The sequence below is a fragment of the Rhynchophorus ferrugineus genome, unplaced genomic scaffold (assembly GCF_030347505.1).
Source record: "Rhynchophorus ferrugineus isolate W39M unplaced genomic scaffold, kcgeb_rfMv2 rfM9, whole genome shotgun sequence".
In the NCBI taxonomy this organism is placed as follows: domain Eukaryota; kingdom Metazoa; phylum Arthropoda; class Insecta; order Coleoptera; family Curculionidae; genus Rhynchophorus; species Rhynchophorus ferrugineus.
Window position 1 is genome coordinate 16,233,714 of NW_027472588.1, and position 16,061 is coordinate 16,249,774.

The 16,061-nt window shown below is 31.6% G+C and overlaps 1 protein-coding gene across 2 annotated transcripts in view; it reads left to right on the top strand.

The window, feature by feature from the left end:
• Positions 1-16,061, top strand: part of mnd (L-type amino acid transporter minidiscs) — a 46,309-nt gene that overhangs the window by 27,995 nt on the left and 2,253 nt on the right. For both annotated transcript variants that reach the window (XR_013007083.1, XM_076413409.1), the window contains exons 2-4: positions 3,722-3,974; positions 7,100-7,336; positions 12,731-13,055. Coding sequence is in view for 1 of the 2 variants with exons in the window: in XM_076413409.1 (XP_076269524.1) it covers positions 3,722-3,974; positions 7,100-7,336; positions 12,731-13,055 (815 nt within the window). In the remaining variant the exon portion in view is untranslated. The remainder of the gene's footprint in view (positions 1-3,721; positions 3,975-7,099; positions 7,337-12,730; positions 13,056-16,061) is intronic.

A 16,061-nucleotide genomic window follows, 5' to 3' on the forward strand; every position in this document is an offset into this window, starting at 1 on the left:
CATGTTTATTGTAATAATTATTTGTCACTATATCAATTCAATTGAATTAAATATGTAGTGATAGGGAGGAAGGCATTATTGTCCCAGCCATCTGATCTACTATGTATCTTTTTTTCTGGATTTTTTTTCAAAAAAAGAAGGAACATAACCAACTAAACACATTTTATATATTTAACGAATAACAATTTGAAATATTTCACTCTCTAGAATGGTTTCTTCAAGACTTTATGTATTACAAGCCATTCCTCAATTACGGCCTTTGTCAATCCGCTTGTTGGGATCTATTCCATAAGTGTACCAGTGTACAGTGTATGGAGCATTGTTTATAGTTCTTTAAGTGCTGATTCTTAAATCAGTCAAAAAAACTCTGCGCCAGAAATAAAACCACTCCTGTTTCCAGCATGAAGAACAATATATCTATAAAGAATTATTAGTATATATTAATATTAATAATACATAATCCAATAATATTATTTTTCCTCCCAACGTGTAACTTTTGCCATGAACTTTTGTTGTTTCTATACTATTTTTATTATCATCTTGCTTTGAGTGACCGAATGTTCCATTTTAAAATATTCATTTCTTAACCAAATACACAAATTGAAATAGTAAGTCTTCCTTGATATTATTATATGCTTTTAGAAATTGTAATCTTCAGATACAAATAACCACAAAAGCCACGGGAATTTACTATTTAACAGTATCGATACTTACCTCTGTAACACTTTTTACAGGCAAGAGGGGACCTCCACTATCTCATTCCTGTTCGAAGTGACTGATTAAAGACACAATCTGCTTCTGACTTTAACTATCTAATGCCTCTAGAATATTCATTCAGAGTAATAATAAGCAGCAATTTGAAATTTATCAAAACAAGCAAGGTACCAAAACAACGTTTGCGGTTTATTGTCTGTAATTATTCTCACTAATGTTTTGAAGAACATACATAACATACATATTCGAACGCTATCAGGCAGTATTATATTTATTTTTAAATAGAATAAAATGCGAAGTAAAATATTTTCTGATTTTAAGACGAATTTACAAATTGTGATGGGCAATACATTAAGAGACATCATCAAAAATCATCACCAACATCATCATGATTACAAAAACGTTCAAAGTCCTCTAACTGCTCGACAACAGTAGACTTACTCGAAAAATTAAGAAACAAAAACCCTTTGAACTAATGTAGTTAGGTGTGAAAGCTAATAACAAAAAACAATGGTAGAGCACGGTAAGTTTTGGTCTAAATCCTAAACCTGGATTTAAAGAACAATATAAAAAATACTACATATATATGGTTGTAGTTAATGACTAGTCGTAGTATATGTATTGTGTGCTTTTAAATAAAAAAATCGCTGAATCATTGGCACTTACAGATAGTAATATTGGTGGATGATCCACTTCATGAGCAATTTTTAAGCCTCTAGACTGATTTTAAAATTATTTGAGCCGTCGTTGGTGCAGTGGTAAAGGAGACAGGAAGGTCCTCCTACGGTCGGTTGTAAATTTATGTTCGTGATTGTCTTTAGGCAAGAGTGCAAAATCCGACAAGGAAACTGATCCCAGTCACGCCAGGCTGGGTAAGACCGGATGTCTTCTGGGATTATTTCTAAGTTTGTCACTTACAGGTCGGTAGGCTTAATGCCGAGGACCGTGGTTTGGAGCCCACGTTAAACTGTTGGTCCAGTCCATATACATCATCGTTAGTAAAAGAAGACTTAAAAAAAATATATATATGTATATATATATATATATATATATATATATATATTTAATTCTATATATATATATTTAATTCCCTTGCGTCAGAAAATATAATTAATTAATAATTAATAATTACACTACCAGTTTAACATATAATAACTCAATATTTCTAATCAGAAATAAACGATAATAGTGTTGCAGTAATTTTGACCTCGAAAATACCGTTGTTTATAATCATTTAACGGCGTTTTCATTTAAAATACATAATAGTTACTATTATTACAGTACATAAAGCAAAAATAACTGATTTCTAAGCCTCAGATTAGTAGTAATCGTTTAATCTAGATGTATATTTATCATAAATCAATATCTTATCATGTTTTTTCGCACTTATCGTATTATAGATAATTCTAATCAGAGCTATATAGGATTTCGGTAGTCTTTTTATTATCTAAATATATTGTTTGATTTTCTGTTTGTTTTTATGTGATATGTTTTTTATATACAGAAAGAAAGAAGTTTGTATTTTACTGTACAATTTCATTTAAAAAATCTGAAGTATATAATTCATATAATATTCTTGTTGGGTCTTACTATTATCATCATTATTTGTCCAAAATATGTAGATATAGTCTTTCCAATAAAATAGCCAGTGCATGTCTTAGATGACGTCAGATATATTGCCAAATGCAGTTTGTAAAAACGTAAAATTCAGTAGAATTTTTCGATCTGATTTTACCTTAGTTAAAAAGAAACACAATATTTGATGCGTCACAATCAGTCTATAGAATTCGATCTCTGTTGGTACTAATCGACCCTGTTGTCAAATATCTACAAAATTCTTCAAAATATTAGTGATAATAATTAGAAGTTACAGACCGGCAAACGTTGTAAACTAAAATTCTATGTCAATGCGACAAAATTGCGATGTGCTGACGTTATAAATGTGGATGAAGTACATTGGTATAAACAACTGTGTAGTTTATTATAAACTCTCCAAATACCAAATACATGAAACAATAACTACTCAAACTCATCGCCATTAAGGGACCATTTATTCCTTTCCTGGAGTAAGAAATCAAGATATGATGACAATGAACTTCTGGAGTTTACAAAACGCAATAACTTTTGAGCCAATAAACAGATGACGCTATCTTCTAAAAGGTTGTTTTATTCACTTTATTTATAAAACATATCAAACGGACTTAATATGATTTCATTGAATTCATTCATAATAACCCCTTTGTATATCAAGCAATAAGTATTTTTTAAGAACTTCTAAAGGAAGTAACTAAATAAATATGAGTAAAAAGTACAAAAGGACTGAAGATATAGTAGGTAAAACTAACCAGAGTGGGTAAGAGGTGACCAGACAGAAAATATAAATATAATAACAAAATGTATGCCGGCAACAAAAATAGATGTATTAGAGAGAAATAGGAAAGAACGAACTAAAGATGAAACTTAACTAACACACGAATTCAAAAAATTACCGTATGTAGACATGCAGACTGATGACAAATGATCTTGAAAGCTTCTTGGTAGGCTCACATTGTATATCAACCAATATATATATATATATATATATATATATATATATATATATATATATATATATATATATATATATATATATATATATATATATATATATATTTATAGATATATATATATATATATATATATATATTTTTTTTTTTTTTGAGAAGTCTTCTTAAGCTATAAGAATTGCTATTTAGATTGTCAAAGACTAATATCAAAAGTGTCTGTTATATAAGATTATTTGCTCTTTTACATAATATTTTTTCTGTGGTAGAAATTCTGCAGCTTATCGATGATTAATTAAATTACAAAACATTCAAAAAGGAAAAAAATTAAAATCAACTGGAAATAGCTTTACAGAAGAAATCGACATTGTGTTAATAAAAACAATATATGTTTACCATTACAGATGTAATACCGATATAACATATAAATAAAAGCTAGCTCATACACAATTTTTCATTTACAGGTACGATGATACCCAAATCTGGCGGTGATTATGCCTACATTAGTGAGGCTTTCGGACCCTTACCAGCTTTTCTATATCTATGGGTGGCTCTCTTCATTCTGGTGCCCACTGGCAATGCTATTACATCACTGACCTTCGCCCAATATATTCTCCAGCCATTCTGGGGAGATTGTGACGCTCCCATCGAAGCCGTCACTTTAGTAGCGGCTGCCACTATTTGCGGGCTTACAGTTATTAACTGTTATAATGTAAAGTAAGTATTAATAATGAATGCTAGTGCGATCAAAAAATAATAATACTTTATTTTCCCAAATTTGTTTCCCATTCAAAGTAATCCAATAGTTGTTGAATTATTATTGTTGAATAACATTTAAAAATCATCCTCCATTTGGTTTCAATTACCTTAACTTTTAAGAAAATGTAACATGTTTTATGTTCTCGTTTGTACTTAGGCCAATTCGGATGCAAGACGAGTTCTCGATAAATATATCAATATTTTTTTCACAAATGAAAGTAAAATGGGACTAACTTCGTGGTTCCCATCAGTGTTCTGATTTTCAGTGCAGATGTGAAATTTTTTGTATAACTTGAACGTATAACGTAATAAAATGGATATTTGATTTCGAGGCTAACATACAGTTTTTCTATGATTACGTAGCAATAGTAGCAATAAGTATTGGGTAGTTAATCGATGAAGAGGCTAATCTAGCAGCGCTGGGTTACTAGTCGGTTTGATGAGTTAATGCAATCTCATAGTTGTACCCGATAAGTCCAAATAGGCATTTTTATAGAGTGATAAATCAATATCTTTCCTCTTAGATTAAGTTATTCTAACTTAATCTAACTTAATCTTATTCTAACGTTCAATTTCTTCGAAATGGTGTATTGAGTATATGCAAATGCAAAGTCCGAGTGAACTAAATTGGTTATATATTCCAATACTATCAGACAGATGTTGTGTTTCTTTTTAACTAGAATAAAATGAGAATTAAAATATGTTCTGGTTTTAAAACGAATTTTCAAATTGCCATAGGTAATACATTAAACATCTCAATGACGTGAGTTCACTACTACTTTGGATAGACTATAGACATTGATCATCAATATGATTTGCAAAGAAGAAAAAAGTTATTTCATTAAAACTATTGATGATTGAGGTGGTGATTCAGTTAGGTTTCCTCTAACGCACTTGTGGACTAAAAACAATGTCTTCGAAACGGTGTATTCGGTTTATATAAATGCAAAGTCCAAGGGAGCTAAATTTTGCGAACAAGACAGTTTTGGAATAACATGAGCTGAATTTTTGATAAAAAAAATCTTGAAGAGCTAACGCGGTATGGGTTCTCGATAAAAATATTAATGTTTATTTCCCAAATAAAAGTAAAATGAGACTAACTTCGTGGTTCCCCTCAGTGTTCTGATTTTCAGTGCATAATTGAAATATTTTGTATAACTTGAACGTATAACGTGATAAAATAGATATTTGATTTCGACGTCAACCAAGTATACTTGTTTAGTTTTGAATCTGATCTCAGCTCAGCTTTTTATCTAACATGATGTTTCTAATTTAATCTGCCAACGAGGTGGTAATTCAGTTATGTTTCCTCTAGTCTACTTGTGGACTAAAAACAATGTCTTTGAAACGGTGTATTGAGTTTATACAAATGCAAAGTTCGAGGGAAACAAATTTGGCGAATAAACAATTTCGGAATAACATGAGCTAAATTTTTTTAAAGATTTTGATTTTGATTAAAAATTAAAAAAAAAAAGAGTTAAAGCGGTATGAGAAGGCATTTTTTAATTTCCTAAGATCAGATTTTCCCAGATTTAAATTCACACTAAGACGTATATCATGTGACGTCATTCCTTTGTAAATAAACCGAAAACACTAAGAGCCAAGGCATCAAATAATTTATTTTGCGTGTTACGAATTGCGTGTTGATTCGTAACAGTGGCGTGCCATAGAGAATTCAGTGTGTTAAATGTATGTAACAGCATAAATCATTATCTAGTCAAAGTAACATACTTGATGATGTTTCCTGTTGTTTATTAAACTTACGTCCTTACACTTGTGGGGCACTTAATTTTTATGGCGTGGGCTTCAAGTATCCAATCAGTTAACGGGGACGGAACAAGAAAACATGGAAATTCCCTTGTAATATGTCTTTTTTGTATAAAACTTGCTCTCAGCAGCGCCAAGCTGCCGCTTATACCAAAATCCTGAAACTACCCAAACCAAATTCTAGATTATGTACCGTGAGGTAATCCTTCCAACATGGGATAGCTAACATATGGGGCAGAGTGTTAGGCATATTTGAGATTTCCATTCGCCATCCACCTATCCGTCCATACTTTATAAAAAGGCAATCAAATATTCATCACTTATTTTGCACACGGTGAATTCAAATATCAATTAAATTAGGTAACACAACGAGTTTATTGTGTCGCACCACAATCCTTGCATTTTAGCAGTAAGTTATACTTAGAAAATATTTTTATTTGATCACAAATATTGTCCTGATATAGTCTTGATTCTTCTAAACACATATGGAATACTGCACTATTTGACAGACTGTAACAGGTCAATGAAAAAGTAATTTCGTTTTCTTTAAATCAAATTTCATTATATTTTGTTGTTTGTTTGTTTGTTTGTTATATATGTGTTGCTTTGATCCGTGATTTTATGCTACTTTTCCGGTAAAACCATAATTCTACCTACATTGAAAGTGTGAGTTTCCTGGGCGATAAACTAAACAAATAGATTTTCGCAAGTCTCTTTTGAAGCTAGTTTTACACCATTCAGAATTTTTTTTTTAAGAATCGCAATAAATGTTAGCAAGAGGAGTCAAGGTCCTGGCAATATGGTGAGTGCATCAAAACTTCCAAGCTAATCTTTTCTAAATTTTGTCAAGTCACTAAAGATGTCTGTAGTCTAGCGTTGTCATGATGAAACACAAAGACAACTTATATAAATTAATTAAATATTTACATATTAACAACAAATTAACAAATAACTAACCTTTTTTTATAAAATATCACTATATATTCACTATATATATTTATTAATGAATGTATCTTTATTCAAAATATATAAATAAACCAGAAACTATTATGTTAATTAATATATAAGACTATAAGTTAACATCTAAGGAAATATAAATCAATCTTCCGCAGACCTACCACCAAGGCTCTTAGTGAAAAGGCGAGACCAAGACGTCAAAAACTAGTAGCGAAGAAGAAGCTTTAAATAAATTCATTTGATAGTTCACTTTATTCGTTCATGCCGCAACATTTTTATAATAGTAATATAAAATAATATCTAAATATATCTAACTAGAAATAAACATTTTTGATTTATACTGATTTAATATTTTCCAGATGGGTAACAAGAGTGACTGACATATTTACTGCCACAAAAATATTTGCTCTACTGATCATAGTTGGCGCTGGAGCGTATTATTTATTTACCGGCCACTACGAACACTTCGAGGCTCCAATGGAAGGAACAAACTGGGATCCTGGTTTTATAGCTTTGGCTTTTTACAGCGGCCTATTCTCTTACTCCGGATGGAATTATTTGAATTACGTCACCGAGGAACTTCAAAATCCATATAGGTATGTATTGAAAATATGTGTTTGTATTTTGTATCTAGGTTGGGTAAGACCGAATGTCTTCTGGGATGATCTCTAAGTTGGTCACTCGCCAGTCGGTAGGCTTAATGCCAAAGACCGTGGTTAGGAACCTACGTTAAGCAATAAGTCGAATTCAGATAATTCAGAATTCCTTATTTGGTAAAAGAAAACTCTAAAATATATATTTTTCAAATATTAATTCGGTCTATCGTGTTTGTTGCCATCAAGTAATGACTCAATAGCTCACGTAATCCATATATCGGACTTCTTTTCTTAGTTAATGTTATTTAATTGGTTCAAAACAACATTATAGCCAATGTCCAAATATATATTTATGTTAACACCGTTTATAAGCTTATCTAATGTTACCTATTTGATCTAAGTGATCTAATAGAAAAACAATATATATCAAATAAAGTTAAATTTAAATTAAAGTTAAATTAAAGTATTGGAAGAGTTTAATCTAATAGTTTTAGTATTAGCTTTAAAATAAAACGTTTAGTAAATTAAAAATATAAATGCCGTGTTTTAATTAGGACTAAAATAAATAATTTTAAATGGTAACAGATCAATTAAAAAGTCCCCGGCCTATCATAATAAAACACATTTTTTTTGGCAAAATTAATATTTTTTTATACAACATTATTCCCTTCAAGGGTGATAAACTGTTGTTGTACGATTTGTCCTTTGCTTCAAAATAGGCCTCAGTTTCGGCGATCACTTCATTCGACAAAAATGTCTTGCCAGCGAGCATTCTTTTGGGATCTGAGAACAGGAAATAGTCGCTGAGGGGTAGATCTGGGGAACAATGGATGAGGAAGCAATTCGAAGCCCAATTCATGGATCTTTGCCATCGTGTTCACTGACTTGTGACACGGTGCATTGTTATGGTGAAGCAGCACTTTCTTTTTCTTGAAATGCGGCCGTTTTCGACGATTTCATGCTTCAAACGGTCCAATAACGCTATGTAATAGTCGCTGTTTTTGGTCCTTCCTTTTTCAAGGTAGTTAATGAAAATTATTCCATGCGCATCCCAAAATACAGACGCCATAACCTTGCCAGCCGACTGTTGCATTTTCCCACGTTTTGGAGCCGGTTCATCGTGTGTAGTCCACTCGGATGACTGTCGATTGGACTTCGGAGTGAAATGATGGAGCCATGTTTCATCCATTGTCACATATCAACGCAAAAACTCGGGTTTATCGCTTGATCGTCTTCAAACACTGCTCCGAATCACCAACTCGTCGTTGTTTTTGGTCAAAAGTGAGTTCGCGTGGCACAACCACTTTGCACAGAGCTTTCTCATACCCAAATATTCGTGAATGATATGATGTACACGTTCATTTGATATATTTAGAGTAACGTTGGGAACTATCGACTGAAAACAATCGAAACAGTCGATAGTCGCAAAACAGTCGAAACAGTCGATAGTAAAAAAAATAGCGACTGAAAATAGTAATTACTATTTTCAGTCAAATGCACGGTTCGACTGTTATTTTCCATTCGTGATGTCAGACAAAAATGTAGGAATTCTTGTTTGTATAAAATGTGAGATAGGAAAAGACGGACATAAATGCTTGGAGCAGTTAATTTTAAATGTGTTTATATTCTCCAATGGTAGTATAAGCGAGACAGAGATGTATATATATTCATTCACGTGATAACTTTAAAACAGAAAAGGAAAAAATATTACTAATTTCTATTAACATGTAATAAATAATATAATTTTAAAGTAGAATTACTTTTATACTGAATGTTCTGTGAATTTGTAAAAAGGAATGGAATAATAACACCACAAATGTTCTATCGTGTTTTAATATATTAATTACTATTTTTAAATAACCTAATATAATAAATATTAATAGTAAAGTACAACTTAAACAAAACCTAAAAACTAAAGATGTTCAATAACCATAACTACTAAATAAAATGTAAACGTAATCATTGAAAAATCTAATCCATGACGAACCTAAAAATTATTTTACAATATCAACCAGACCCTTTTTAAGTAAAAGTTTTATTTATTTTTGAACGGAAATATTTTTAAATTACTCTTCAGGGATATTGTCATGTTCAACTTTTCTCCCGTGAGGCGATTTCTTCGATCGTTAATTATTTGCCCAGATTTTGATAAAACTGGTTCCGAGGGGACAGATGTTGCGGGTATAGAGGAATATTTTATGTGTAACTGATATAATTCAGGTAGTGTCATTCTATGGGTTTGCCAAAAATCCAATGGGTTTTCTAAACGCCCAATAAGTTGCATTTCCAAATACTGTAAAGTCTTGGTCAGTAGTTGTGTCTTGAATTTCGAGTTGTTGAACTATATTTATATTTTTTGAAGTTAGAATGGAAGATTATTTGCAATCCTGCTTTTTTAAATCTAGTATCTAAAAATTTGGATTTTTATCGTGTTCATTTCTAAAGTTGCCAGTCTTTTATTGATGACATCTAACAGACAATTCTGTAATTTTTTTCCTCAATCACTTGTTAAAATCCTGGATTTGATGGAATGTTGCAGTCCTCTTATTAACGGTATAATTAAGGAGATCGTGATCGACTCGGTGGTTATTATTTCAATGGGCTTTAAAAGTTGAACATATTCTCTTAAGATAGTCTATTCGTCAACAAATAAAAACTGTGGTGCTCTTCTTAATAGCCATTAAAATAAATTGTTGAATAATAAAGTTGAGTTTCCTATCAGAAAATGTATTTATTACAAATATTTAATATACTTTACCTCTTTACCCTTAATATTTTTAAAAGAAAATTAACAACTACTACTGCAAAAAATTCTTCAAATATTTTAGAATCTGTGCAATTTCTGAAACTTTTGGAACCTGATGTTAGTTTTTAAGATTTAAAAAAGATTAGAAAAACAAAAGGCTTGAACAAAAATCGTTAAAGTTTATCAAAAAAGTATTACCTATTATACCAGCCCAAAGTATTACCTATTATGCCAGTCAAAAGTATTTACAATTTTATTTTTTTGCCCTCGAAAACTAACGTTCCGCGCTAAGATCGCGGCTAGGACGACAATGTCAGAACGTTAAAAATCAGTCGTATAAACTAGTAGAACCGGAAATAGTAACTAAAAGTAAGCGACTGAAACAGTAGATAGTAAAGAGTAACAAAATCAGTCAGACCGAAAATAGCCACTGAAAACAGTCGAACCAAAAATAGCGACTGAAACAATCGATAGTAAAAAGTAGCCAATTACTAAACAGTTGATAGTCGATTTCAGTCGATTGCTCCCAACACTACTTTAGAGTGTCTGCTATTCATTTAATTTAAATTTGCGGTCATTCAAAATCATTTTGTAGATTTTTTAAATGTTTTCGTCGATAACAACCTCTTTTGGGCATCCACTGCGTTCACCGTCTTCGGTGCTCATTTCACCACGTCTAAACTTACATACCAATCCTTGATGGTTGATTTTCCTGTTGCAGTACCCGGAAACTCGGCATGAAGCCGCGTTTTTTCTTCAACTGTATTTTTTCCCTTCAAAAAGCAATATTTTATCAATACGCGAAATTCCTATAACAATAACATAAGTTAATAACATAATAACAAAAATTCAAAACTCAAAATGCTCTAATTCACAAACTAATTATTCAACAGCTCTCCAATTTATACACGCATCTTTTGAGAGTTAGAGCTAACTAAAAAACATGTGGATTTAATTCTAGTAGCGCCATCTATATGTCAGGCCGGGGATTTTTCAATTGACCTGTTATTGTTAATTATTAAAATATATTGAAGTTGACAATACCATAATGAATCTATATTATAAATGAAATTAAACATGATTATTTTTATTGAAGCGCTGTCATTTTAATAATGATTACGAGTAGGTTCAACGAGTACTGGTGTTGGAAATTAATTGTTTTATTTTTCAATATAGTCCCATGTATATTAATATAATATATTTATCAAGTTATCATGCAATGTTAGTTCTGTTAATATATCATAATGCTGAAACATATGCTCTAACTGCTGATTTTTTTGTTATGTTGAACTGTAATTAGCTTTATGCACTTTACTAAAAAAACATATTCAATAGCTTTTAAACTCGTTGAACCAATATATTTTAATATGATTTGCTAATGTGCAAATATTGGGAAAATATATCGTTGACATACTAGATGCTAAAAAAAATGCCAAATGGGCCTATAAAAAGTACTTGTCTCAAAGCTATTGTAGTGTTATATTTATATAACAGATGTTTGCATATATTTTGATCAGCCCTATAATTACTAAAAATGTAAAGTAACAATGTAAACAACTATTGAACAGCCTAACCTAACTATTAAATGATATGGTTTTGGTATCTATCTACGTCTATATATAATAATAGTTGTCCATGCTCAAAATATTCGATATTCATTGCTTTTGCTGTTTAATTATTGCCGAAGCTCATCAAACGCTTTCATAAACTTATGGTAATGCTACTCTATCAAATCCCAATTGTTGGAATGGTTTCAATGGTTTAAACCAGTTATTTTGATGTCAAAGGCAAGGAGGAGCAAAAAGTTCGACGGAAATGAATTACTAGGTTAATTGGACAAAAATCGAATCAGATTCTCAAAGAACATTCTCAAAAGGCGTTAACAGAGAAATCAATTGTTTTCAGAGCTTTATACGCGATGGAAGAGATCCACAAGGAGGGAAAATGACCACACGAATTGACTGAAAACTTGACTGAAGAGTTTTTTGGCATATTGTGACTGGCGATCAAATTTGTATCTGCTACGATAATCCTAGCTTAAAAAAATTACGTGTTAATTCAGGAGTCATCCACGCCAACACCGAATCGGAATACTCATGGCCATAAAATCTTGCTGTGCATATAATGACGTCAATTGAACGAATTGAATGAGATTTGTTGCAAAAAAATACCAACCAAAATAACAAACGCAAAGTCTCGCATGACAGCCCTCAAACGCGCGTTACTTGAGTTGTGAAGGGTACATTGTTACAGTTCGAATAGGAATTTCTGCCGCATCTGGCTTACTTACTAAACAAAGGGCTTTGTTATTATTACTTGTTCAGTTCAATGCAGCATAGTTTAACAGGTACACTGTTTCAATATATTGAAGAAGTATGAAAATAGATTCATAATTGGATTGCTGCCAAATCAACATCGTTCTTTCACCACGGTATATATATGTTTCCAGAAATATAAGAAGTTGTAGAAAATGACGAAAAATATTTTGATTAATTTATATTGTAACTGTTTTGCTCAATAAATGTTTTTAAGGTGAACAAATGATCAGATTACATACAAGCATTTAATTTTTTAATGTAACTTGCCTTCATATAACCATATACATTTTCCATTAAACTTGAATTCTCACATTTCTTTATTTCTTTCAGGAATCTACCTAGAGCAATCTGCATCTCGATGCCTCTGGTCACCACCATCTACGTTATAACAAACATAGCCTACTTCGCGGTTCTGAGCCCCTACGATATATTGGCTTCAAACGCAGTAGCCATGACGTTCGGTGACAAAATGCTCGGTCTAGTATCATTCGTGATGCCACTGTTCGTTGCCTGTGCCACTTTCGGTTCCTTGAATGGTGCCATCTTCGCGTCCGCCAGGTTATTTTTTGTCGGGGCCAGGGCTGGACATCTACCTCGAGCTATTGCCCTCATTGACGTTAAAAGACTAACTCCGGTGCCCTCGTTGGTGTTTATGGTAAGAGCAGCTGATACCAATTACCCAATAATCCAATTAAAATGAAATTGTAACAGTGCAGTTAATCTAGTTCGTTCAATTTTAAACTACTTTTCTGTTTTTAAACATCGTTTGATTACGTGCATTATCAGTTTATTCAATTAAAAATAAAATTCATAAAATTAAATTGTTATTCTCAAAAGTTATTTTATTTTTATGTTTTTCATATAATAGAAACACGTTTTATAATGAAAACGTGATATATTTTGAATTTCGATAAACATTCTGACCTTGAATAAGTTGTCGCTCCACATCTATAAGCGAGCAGCATAATCAAATGAATTAATTTAAACTCGAAATTGACTATTATGTTTATATGTTTATATGTTTATTATGTTCTCAAATAATACATAATTTTACTATCGAATATTTTTGGGTGCACTTTAATTAAGACTTGAAATGAAACGACGAAATAAGGAAATTATTTATTTTTTACGTTTCATGAAGCATCACTTTCTGAAATCTGATACAAAGCAATATTACGAGTTAAATGAGTTTTCAAAAGGATAAAATAACAATTTTCCATTCAGTATTAATAGGTACAAAGACGCCATGTTGTTTAATTTGAAGAAATCTGGTGCCTAAGCTCATCAAACACTTATAGAAACTTATGGTGATGCTACTGTGCTATATTCTCATAAAAAAACGGCAACTGCCCGAACGAAATGATACTTCGAACCATTTCAACATCGCGGCTTCATTGCTTGTCATACAAAATAGAAAAGTTTCTTGACGTATTGTATCTGACAATAAAAAATAGACCCGCTACAACGATCTCAAGCGGGGGAAGTTGTGGGTTAGTCCAAGAGAGCCATCCACATCGACACCAAGGCTAAATATTGATGGCCATAAAACATTGCTGAGCATATTGTAATATCAGCAAGATCTACTGTATTATGGGCTGCCAAAGACTAATTAAACTAATCAATTAAATTAATCAAAGGTCAATTAAACATTATTAAATTATGTGTTGTTGCAAAAAAAAACAGCAAGAATAACAAACGCAAAGTGATCATATTGCTTGAGATCACTCGAACGCACATCACAAGAGTTGAGAAGGAAGCATTGTTGCAACTCGAACGGGACATTCTGCCGCACCCAGCATACTTACCAGGCATAACGCTTCCTGATTACCACCTGTTCACATTGACGTAGCTGACACGCGGTTTCAAAATGTTGTGCGTATTATAATATCGCCAAAAAGATAGGAAAAAGTTGTAGAATATGTCTTTTTTTAAAGAGATGAAAGAGATTAAAGGATATATTATTAGCATTCGTGCAAGTACTTAATAGTACTAAGCATTTGGTTTATATTTGATTAGATGGTTATTGTTTATTGTCTGGCACTTCAAACTCATAATTTCAAGTGATACAAGTTGTGTATCGAAATCAAAAGAAGTATTATACAGACAGGAATAGGACCTAATAATTTTACAATATAATAACAATTTGCCATATACATTCATGAATTTCTTAAATAAAAAACTTTACCTCCAATCGCAGTATTGGCCATTACTTTTTCTGATTAATTATTGTCCCTTTCGAAAGTAGGAAAATTTACAAATCGTCTTTGCAATGCCAAACACTGAAACGATGAGATCAAAGATAAAAAAAGCGAAGAAACTAGATAAGATAGAAGTGATTACTGATAGACAACTATTGTTAAATTATTATTTAAATATCCTCAATAAGATATTCTTTAAGTTCCTAATTCAACTTAAATTATTCTATTGATATAATAAATTCATGATATTAGCATTAATTTGATTATCATCACTGAATAAGTGCCGAGCATTTCTAAACCTAACCCAGTTTCAGTGAAATAACTTTTACTATTATGATAGCAAGTCCATAAAAATGAATGTTAAATAAAATGAATGCTGTGAAAGAAGCAAGGCTTAAATAAAAAAGTGATTATCGAAGTTAAAGTTGATTTTGAACAATATTAAAACGAAACTAAAGATAAACCGGTTTACTAAAAATTAAACTGATTTTACCTTGAAATGGTTGTTTTATTAGTTAGGCTTGAGATTACTGAGTAATGTGTCTTTTTTCTAATTATATTAGTTTTCAATGACAAAGAAAGGCCCGGAGGGCCAAGATAATTCGAAGACAATTAAAAGGCCACACGAATTGTCTCAAAATATAATTTCAACCATTTCAACATGATGGTTTCATTACCAGCCAATAAAAAATAAAATATTTCTGTGACTGGCATTATGACTGGCGATAAAAATTGGATTTACTATTGGACAATCCCTAACAAGAAATTCATGGATTAATCCAGGAAAACCATCCATATTGACACCCAAACGGAATATTCATGACCATAAAATTTTGCTGTATATATGGGGGGATCAGCAAAATTTAATGCATTACGAGCTGCTAATGACAATACTTGGTCACACGTTGCAGATGTTGCGAAGTATAAACTGCTGCAGTTCGAATGGATAATCCTGCCAAATATAAAGCCATCTAAATACCACTTGTTCATATCAATGCAGCACAGCTTGCCTAGCACACACTTTTGAAATTTTGTGGAAGTTAGAAAATAGATCGCTGACAAACAAAATAGTTCCTTCAACACCAACATATTTCATATTATTAGGAAATGGTAAGTGATGGCAGAGTGACGACACTGGCCTGAGTAATACTGTTTTGACAAACATAGTATGGCGAAAGCTCCACAAAGTTCCTACCGTGACTAGCATATTACTGTCAAACACTTCCATATTCCAATATAATAATGCAAGCATACAAACAGTCACAAATGCTCAGTCTTGGTTTCAGAGGCGCATCAGAACATAATTGAACCGTTATGGGAAGTTTTAAAGTAGATAGTGAGGAATACATTTCTATTATTTAAAGAAATTTGCAGATAGATATTTGGTACGAGAATGGGACAATATTTCGTTGAGTACTATTCAGACATTATTCTTTATTTACTAATAATAAACAAATATTATT